Consider the following 9,916-nt stretch of genomic DNA (forward strand, 5'->3'; position numbering starts at 1 on the left):
AGCATATATATAAAAACATAGTAAAACATGAAACCTCAAAAAGCTTCCCTGTACAGGGCTGCCTTCAGATGTCTCCTAAAGGTTATATAACCTAGAGGTGAACCGGACCAATTCACACTTTGTGAAACGAGGGTCAAACTGAAGTGCAGCCTCAAATTCTGCAGCAAAACCAGTAAAAAAAGTAGTATGAAAGCATGCAGAAAAAAGAATTCAGGGAATTTCTACAGATAAAAACTGGCCTTATGCTCCAGGAGAGCCTGGGGGAGAAGAAGGGGTGTCTCAGCAAGATGGGTGCTGCTTCATGGTGGAAGGACGACAGCAGAAAAGCCCATTTTGGGAGTCACCACCCTGTGACACCCTGCAGGGCACAGTACTGCAAAGAGACTCTCCCCAGATGATCTAAGCCAGAAGTCAGCAACCTTTTTCAGCTGGTCCACCGTCCCTCAGACCATGTGGTGGGCCAGACTATATTTTGAAAAAATATATATGAAAGAATCCCTATGCCCCACAAATAACCCAGAGACGCACTGTAATACAGTTCTCTCATACTGTATTACGGTGTTGTACGTTGGTTTGACAGTCATTGAAAGAAAGTCCCTACAGAGGGTGGTGAAGACAGCACACGAGATCATGGGCTGTCCCCTGAGTCTGCTAGATGTCATCGCAGGAGACCTTGCCTCAGAAGGAACATTCTCAGGGATGACTCACACCCTTTTCAATCTCCTGCTCTCGGGCAGGAGATATAGAATCATTATAAGCTGCACCAACAGGTTAAAGAACAGTTTCTACCCATGGTCCGTGAGGCTGCTGAAAGGAAAACAGCAACATTGCAGCTGATGTTCAGGGTTGGTGGTCACACGACAACACACAGTGTGTAAGAAGGACTGAGAGATTGTGGAGGGGCTCGTTTAATCTCACCGTAAACAAGTGGTACAGTGACAATAAAGTATTTCTATTTCCATTCTATATTAAATAAAAGCACACACTCTACTCATGTAAAAACACCAGGCAGACCCCACAAATAACCCAGAGATGCATTTTAAATAAAAGGACACATTCTAGTCATGTAAAAACACACTGCTGGGGGGCAGATTGAGAAGGCGATTGGGCCTCATCCGGCCCACAGGCCTTAGGTTGCCTACCCCTCATCTAAGTGATCTTCCCATTGAATTTCCTAATGTTCAAATATGGCAGAGTTTCTCCAGCTCTCCTTCAGTTCAGTCCTCTGAAGGTTCGGGGCTCCCTCTAAATTTAAAGGGAGACCATGGTCTTGGGGACCCAAATGGCCTCGGGGACAAAAGAGCTGAGCTCCTGGGGCTGAGCAGGGTCCCTTCGCCCTCAAGGTGGCCCTGGCCGCCTTGGTGGGAAGTTGTGGGGGGCAACGACAGCATTACAGAAGGCACAGTGGGGCTGGAGGACCCTGGGGGCGAGGGGAGAGGCCATGCAGAGAGGAGATTTCCATGGGCAGCAGAGCTTGTGACTGACAAATGTGCGACACACGTGTCTGAACCGACACGGCTTTGCTCTTCTTCAGCACCAGAGTGGAGCTGAGCATCCGGTGCAGCCGCCGGCCAGTTCTCTCTGCCGCCAATGGAGGGTGTGAGTTCATTTCTTTGGGGCGAAGGCACAGGGCTGTTGCACCCATCAGCGCTTTGCACGTCTTGGTCCGGGTTAGCAGAGAGCTGGGGAACCAAACACTCAGCCCTGCTCCTTTCTGGTCCTTGCTTTGAAAGTCTGCAGATCTCTTGGATCTGTTGCTGGAACCTCAGTTTGGCTGTTTGGGGAGTGGAGAAACAGGAACAGAGATTTAGTAAAGAAATATTTTTATTAAGAATTTTCAATTTTAAAAAGCCAAAAAGAAAAAACAAAAAGAAAAAAGACAGACTTCCTTTTTACGCCTTCCCCGATCATGCCTAATTTTTTTAAAAAAATCCTTTAGAAATCCAATTTCCGTACTACTCACGGGTTGCTGCTTTAAAGTCCAATTGTTCACAAGAAGAAGTCAGCGCTCTCCGACCATGGCATGCGGCTTCACTCCGTAGGAGAAGCAGTCGACTCACAGCACCGCGCCACTCACCCCGTCTCCCGTTCCGAAGCCTTTAAAAAGGCTCCTTCACGGGTCGGGGGGGCGCAAATGGTGCCCGCCGAGTCACCAGGTTCACAGGCTTCACCACCTGTGATTTTTAAGGGTCCCCGTGTCGCCGCAGCGACAAGACCCGATCCTGCGGAGCCGATTCCCTCCGGAGCTCAGAGTCGATTGCGCTAACCCGGAAGTCTTAGTAAAGAACTATTATCTCCCCTACTTTCAGCTCCAAAAGATTCCAGGGCAGCAAGTAATAGTTGGGGTTTTTTAATACCTATATAAAACTGTAAGGCACATCTGGTTGGCCACATTGAGAACAAGATGCTGGTCCAGATGGGTCCCTTTCGGTCTGATCCAGCAGCTAAGTTCTTCTTAGGTTTTTAAGTTCTTCGATAACATTTAAGCATCGGTGGGAAACTACCAATGGTTCAACCTCAGCTGCTCCAAAGTCTAAGAAGTCCTTGCAAGAAAATGCAACCATGGTGTGAGGTGCCCCCTTAAAGACTAATAGATTTATTTCAGCATAAACTCTCTCTCTCTCTCTCTCCCTCCATTAAAGCTTATGCCAGGGGTCTCCAACACAGCCCCACTCCCTGAAGTATGTCCTAAGGTGCTTGTGAAAGGCCTCAGTGAAGCTCCCCTCAAAGATCTGTAATAGATGTGGGACTGTTTCCTCCTTCTCTTCTGTTCTCGTTTCCATTGACTGGGCCACTCCTCCCCTGCTTCTCTTCTTCTGCTCTTTCAGATGTGGTAGCCATTTTGTGTTGCACCATGCCCTCACAGTAGCCATTTTGGGACGGGCACCCATGGCAGTTTCTCAACCAGAGGCACCATCTAGGGTGGGCCGAGGGCTCCCAAAAAATTCAAGGAGGGGTCCGGGCCCCACCAGCCTTCCTGTGGGCATCACTGGGCCTTCTCATGGCTGCAACAGGCACCGTTGGGCCTCCCTTTGACTGCAATGGGCCCCATCCGGCCTCACTGCCTCCTCCCGCTGTGTGACGCCACGCACATGCACTGGCCCCCCCCAAAAAAGTTGGGCAGAACCCGGCGCCTAAGAATGCCCACCGGTCCAAAAAGGGCTGGTGAGCCTTGCTTTTAGCAAACAAGCAGAAACATAAGAACCAGTAACACAAAAACAATGCTTACAGTCTCAAATATAATAAATTAGCTATGCCACTGCAGATTAGATTACTGCAATGCACCGTACAGACCTCTTTTTGAAAACAGTTCAGGAGCTACAGCTGGTGCAAAAATTCAGCAGCCATATTATTGACTGGGAGCGGAAGGTCTGAGCGCATTGCACTAATTCTGCCTGACACTCCTGTAGATTCTTTTCTGGGCTCAGTTCAGAGAGCTGGTTTTCACCCACAGAGCCTTTGGCAGCTCAGGACCGCAATACCTCAAGGACCGCCTCTCTCCACAGGAACCGACCTGGGTCCTGCAATTGTCATCTGAAGCCTTTTTCTCTGCATGAGCCACCCTTCATGGGCAGCAACACAAGAACAGGGCCTTTTCTGAGTTGGCCTCCCAAGGGTGGGAGACTCTCCCCAGGGAGGCTCATCTTGACCCTTCCTTATATATCTTCAGAAAACATTCCTTTTTGGTCAGGCCTTTAGCTTTATAACTATCTATGGCCTTCTTGCATGTGTTTTTTAATGTAGGTGTTTCAAAAATATATGTGCTGCTTTCAATGGATGTACAGTGGTACCTTAGGTTAAGTACTTAATTCGTTCCGGAGGTCCGTTCTTAACCTGAAACTGTTCTTAACCTGAAGCACCACTTTAGCTCATGGGGCCTCCTGCTGCTGCCGCGCCGCCACGATTTCTGTTCTCATCCTGAAGCGAAGTTCTTAACCCGAGGTACTATTTCTGGGTTAGCGGACTCTGCAACCTGAAGCATATGTAACCTGAAGCGTATGTAATCCGAGGTAGCATTGTATGTGTTTTTTGCTTAACATACTGTAAGTCACTTTGAGTTGCTGCGGCAAAAAATTAATTAATACTTCTTCTTAAATAATGTGGAAGGAAAAAAGAGGATTCTGTCAAAGTGGGTTTTGTCTACACTACCCGGGGAATCTTTCCCAGTCCTACCTGGTGATGCCGGGGACTGAGCCTGGCACCTTCTGCATGCCAAACAGGTCTCTTAACACCTTACAGCAGGCCTTATGGAACAAAGGTATGAGATTCTCGGCATGCACAACACTCAGGGAAAATATGTATAAAATGATGTACAGGTGGTACGTAACGCCCGTAAAATTGGAAAAAATATATAAAACTGGTGATAAATTATGTTGGAAGTGTAAGATCAAGGAGGGTGATTTTTATCACATGTGGTGGTTGTGTGAGCCTATTAAAAAATTCTGGGAATCAATTTACAATGAACTAAAAAAAAATCTTTAAATATACTTTTATAAAAAAACCCGAAGCCTTTTTGCTGGGGATAATTGGAGAGGAAATCAAAAAGGAAGATCAAACACTCTTTCAGTACGCGACAGTGGCTGCTAGAACCCTAATAGCGCAGAATTGGAAGACATCAAAAATCCCAACTATAAACGAGTGGCAATCCAAACTATTTGATTATTTAGAATTGGCAAAAATGACACAGAAAATAAGAAATCAAAAAGACATAAAGTTTAACAAAGAATGGAATAAATTTATGACATACATGGAAACAGAGGTAAAAAATCTAAAAATTACAGTAGGTATGACGTAACACTTGTGATGTAAAGAGTTTCTTAAGGAAAAGAAACTGCAGATAAAAAATCATATAATATATTCTGAAATCGAGATGAAGGGAAGTCAATTAGTGTTATGTGTTATTTAGTAAATGTAACCTAATTTGTTGATATCTTATGTTAGGAGATGTTTTTTCTTTTGTTTTCTTTATTATTATTTTTCTTTTTTTATGTATTTCTTTTTTGTGTGTATGTGTGATGTATGCTTTTTTCGTTTGTTTTAATGCCTGATGTAGCAAAACAAATTAAAATAAAAAAACACACCTTACAGCAGGCCAAAGGCCTACCGAGTCCAGCAGCACCCTCTTCTCACAGTGGACAACCAGGTGCCTATCATCCTCCTCCTCATCATCATCATCATCACCATCACCATCATCCCTCCTACCTTTCATTAAGGCTTCATTCTTCTGCTTCAGAGCTTGGATCTCAGAGGCCATGGAGGTGATCTGGAAGGGAGAAATGAATTATAGGGGAGGGGAGCTGCCACATTGGCACCATACATCATGTTTAGCAGTCGCGGCATCCACCAAATAATTCCTGGGGAACTTCTTTTCATGTGACCTGAACCTTCCAAACGCCGGCTTCATCAGATCGGGAAGCTGGACTTGTCAAGTGGCCTCTCTGAATGGGTGGCAGGAGCAGTGCCGGCCCGTCCACTTGGTGGACTGAGGCAGTTGCTCTGCGGTGAGCAGAGGTAAGGAGAAATCTCTCGAGAGCCCTGTGGGATCACACAGAGGCCTTGAGAGATCTCACCGGGAACTGGAGGCCACAGCCTCAGGACCCTGGGAAGCAAGGCTTTAGCGCAGGCAGCAGTGGGGGGGGCAGGCGGTGCACAAGGTGTGCACGCAGGGCAACACCTCCCTGTTTTGCCTCAGGCGGTGAGGCAGGCTGGTCTGCCCCCGAGTGAGCAGGAGGAACCCCTGGCATTTTCCTGCCACCCCCATCAGCAGTCTTCCTTCCTTACTATTTCCGTTTTCTCTCTCAGCTGCTGCTGTAGACTCTGGGCTTCTCCACTGGTGCCGGGAACACCCTGAAGTTCTGCCTGACCTTCCTCAGGAAGCCTGGTGGGTTTGGCTACAGTCTGCAGGAAGCACAAAGAAGAGGCTATAGAACTCTTTGAAATTCCAGAGGAACCACAGACATCATGCACCCAGAGAGGTGTAGGAACCACACACTAGGCTCTGTGCTCTGGGGTTGGGTTCCCACTTCCAGCCAGCTACTCTGTTTCCCATTGCGATGGTGGCAGAAGCATTAAGGTTTGGTGGGCTGGGCACACAGAGGGCATCCAAGGGTTACAAGCTGCCCGCGAGGCTTAGGTTGTCCATGTTGGGAAACTGTGTACGTGCAGCTACTCACACAGAGTCAATTAAGGTTTGGCAGACAGCCAGAAGGCAATCTGAAGGAGTAAGTCTGCCTTGTGATAACAGAGACATGGAGACAGCTCCCTGATTGGTCAAGCTCTCTCAAGGGAGTGATAATTGGTCAAGCTCTCTCAAAGGAGGGTCCTTTTGTATCTTCTACACTGCTCTAAAAATAGTGGGGCAGAGTGATGTAATGATGCTTCCATTGCCCTTAAAGAATAAGTGCCCCCCATACAGTACTGGGGCAAGTCATTTCTGTCAGGAGTTCAGCCTACACTCGAGTAGGACCCTGGCAGAGACACATGCCCAACTGGCGTGTTCTCTCCCTCTTGGTCTTTCATTTGGGAGCTTCATAAGCTTTCTTCAGCCCGAACATCACAGCGACTAATGCCAACTGACACCGGCACACTTAGGGATCCGCAGAATCTTCGCAGCTCATGCATAACAGACCTCAGCAACTCAGCATTTTGGCTAATCTACTTTATTTACATATAAACACACACAGAGCACTGCAACATGGCTCTCTCTCTCTCTAGCATCAGACAGCAAAAAGAAAAAGAACAAAGGACAATAGTCCCACTTCACGGAACACAGTAACACAAATATCCTGTCTCCGTCACTTCCCACTCTGCGGAGTCAAAACATGCACCGTCATGTGATAGACAAAAATCCCATGACTGCAACCATGGAGCAGGAATCCTAACATCTTCCCCCCAAATAAAAGGGTTTTGCAGGGTTTGGGCACGTTGTTGAACCACAGAAAGCCAATTCCTTTTCTGATGCTCATTGTGTTACAGCTGGGATGGGAACATCAGAAGCAGCGGGCTGGATTAGGCTAAGGGCTCATTCAGTCCAGCATCCTGTTCTCATGGTGACCAACCAGATACCCCAGTGGGGAGCACACAAGCACAGGAGCAGTCCTCTCTCCTCCTGCAGTTTCCAGCAACTGGCATTCAGAAGTATTGCGCTCTCTGATTGTGAAGGCAGACCAGGGCCATCCTGGCCAGGAACCAGGAGCCTTCTCCTCCTCCATGAATTTGTCCAAACCATCCCTGCCTCCTGCAGGAGTGAGTTCCACAGTTTAACTCTGCACTGCATGAAGAAGGACTTGCTTTTCTCTGTTCTGAATCTTCCTATCTTCCAGCAGGTCTCTCCTTAGGTTCTTATGTAATGTCTGGAGGACACCATATAGGGCTGCCCCCAACCTCATCTCTTTCTTTCTCCCCACCCTTCCTCTGACAAATGTGGGGAATTTGGGGACTCCTGTCACTCTCAACACCCAACTGCAGTGTTACTCCACAAGAAACCCACCAGGGAGGGAGGGAGGGAAGACTTCTTACCAGCATCCCTTGCGACTTCAGAGGCGCCACTGAACTTTCTTCCTTTGGTCCTCCGGGATGCTTCTTGTATCCTGCCTGCTGCTGCCTGAAAAGCTCCTTCAGCTGTCAGAAGGGCAGAAAACAGATGCAAGGTTAAGCTTAGCCAGCAGGGATTCCCAAAAGCAGCTATGAAAAATTTGGTAATCTGGGTTAGATGCAATATTTGAGCTGTGCCATGGTATATTCCAAGTTTCCTGGCAACAGCTGGGGAAGCATCACAGAGCAACAAATAAAGCAGAATGCTGTGTGTGTATATATATATATATATATGTGTGTGTGTGTGTGTGTGTGTGTGTAATATAGATAGATGATAGATAGATAGATGATAGATAGATAGATAGATAGATAGATAGATAGATATAGATAGATAGATAGATAGATATAGATATAGATATATAGATATATATTATTATTAGCAATTTCAACATAACAAATTATCAAAACAAATCTTCTTCATTATTTCCCCATTTCCCACCTCCCCAACAAACCCTCCCTCCCCACTAAGACTTCCCTCAGCTCCTCTCTCTGATTTCTCAACCCATGTTAACTTCTGCATATTATAAAATTGTATACATCCTTATATTATCTGTCTACTATGTTAACCCTCAATAAATTTGTGTATGTTTATTCAAAACCTGCCAAGGAATCCAGTTCATTTTGTTGTCTTTTTAAATAGTTTGTAAAAGGCTCCCTTTCTTCTTTGAAGTCACAGTTGTCCTTGTCTCACAATTTGCATGTCAATTTCACCAGTTCTGCATAGTTCATCAATTTCTCTTGCCACTATTCTTTGGTCGGGGTTTCCTCATTCTGATGCACCATCAGTAACATGTTGCAGGATACTCCCACCCACCCAAAGACTGGAGAGCCCCCTAAACAGTAACATTGCTAATTTGCATTACATATTTTGGGTGCTTCTGGGCTGTTTTGCAGGAGCGAATTAAGCTCATGCTAAAACTGAGTGCCCATGTGGCACAGTGGTGAGTGTGTCAGGCTAGGACCAGGGTTCAAATCCTGTCTCAGCCAGGAAGCTCACTGGGTGTGACCTTGGGCCAGCCACCCACTCTCAGCCTAACCAGCCTCACAGGGCTGCTGTGGGGCTTAAATGAGGAGGTGGGCACAGCCACATACGCCACTCTGAGCTCCTTGGAAGAAAGATGAATATAAACATAATAAATAAATCAACTTTATGTATGCAATTTTAAAGCTGATTAAAATTGTTCTGCTGCCCCTAGTACAACAAATTCACTTTGTGAAGAAGAAAAAACAGCAGCAACAACACCACAGACTTTTTTGTGGTTTGGAAAGTGACAGTGGAAACACATTGAAAAGTGTGGGGTGAACAGATTACGAACAGGAACGTGTGTAATAAACGCCCCACAAGCATCTCAGGACAGAGGCTCATTTTCACATAACTGCCTCACAAAGAAATCAGAATGAATGCTCAGTAAAGACCAGGCAGAGTCTAGCTGCCTTGTACCCTTTTTGCAAACAAATCAGGATTAGTGCTACATAATCTGTATTTCTGGAGCAGCCCCCAGGTCAGTCACATGGAGAGGATTCCTTTTGTTGGTGCAGGAACAAAGTTTCCTCTGATGAGAAGTTTAACCTGCCAGGGGCATTCCTGGCGCCTGTGCAATGTCACGTCACCTGGCCCCATGCCAGCTCAAACATTCGTTTTGCTGCATGCACTTAAGCCAATGCAGTGGAGGGTAGAATTTCACACCACCTTGACAGTTGGATGCCTAACCTTTATGGGTAATTTTGGACTCTGGCCTTTGAGGCCTGACGCCCCATTTAAATCTGTTCCTGTGCCTCGCTTGCCCTGCTGTGCTTGGTTGAGCAACACTGGAAGGTGCTTGGGTCAGACCACAGGTCCATCTAGCTTGTTTTTTAATGTATTTTTAATCATTTGTTGGAAGCCGCCCAGAGTGGCAATATTATTATTATTATTATTATTATTATTATTATTATTATTATTATTATCATCATCTACACAGGCTGGCAGAGGCTCTCCAGGGTTTCAGGCAAAGAGTCTCTCCCAACCCTGCCAGGAGGTAGCAGAGGGAAATAAGTTCAGCACCTTCTACTAGCCAGGCAGACCCTTTTGCCACTGAGCATCTGGGGGTTAGGGTTAGGGGGCGCAAATCCACGGGTTAGGGGGCACAAATTACTTGCCTTGCCGTGGGTGCTGACAACCCACGCTACGCCACTGCCTGGCTGTCAGTTAGCTTGTTCTGTTAGAGAAGTTCATTGATGGATGTTGTACATAAATGGGTGTTCGCTTGTTAATAAAACGTCTCTTCGAAATTGCTACACTCAATCTGAAACTTCATGTTGAAGACCAGACATGGTTGTTGTT

At 46.4% G+C, this 9,916-nt stretch overlaps 1 protein-coding gene across 1 annotated transcript; it reads right to left on the reverse strand.

The window, feature by feature from the left end:
- Nucleotides 1-716: 716 nt before the first annotated feature.
- Nucleotides 717-8,293, reverse strand: LOC309541082 (uncharacterized protein; the record flags this gene model as incomplete). The annotated part of the gene is made up of 5 exons (XM_082238491.1): nt 717-1,774; nt 5,203-5,263; nt 5,782-5,898; nt 7,519-7,620; nt 8,285-8,293. 5 exons carry the CDS (start codon nt 8,291-8,293, stop codon nt 1,218-1,220), a joined length of 846 nt encoding a protein of 281 aa, XP_082094617.1. The 3' UTR covers nt 717-1,217.
- Between the last annotated feature and the right edge of the window lie 1,623 nt (nt 8,294-9,916).

Source organism: Podarcis vaucheri, assembly GCF_965113315.1.
Source record: "Podarcis vaucheri genome assembly, chromosome: 9".
Lineage (NCBI taxonomy): Eukaryota > Metazoa > Chordata > Lepidosauria > Squamata > Lacertidae > Podarcis > Podarcis vaucheri.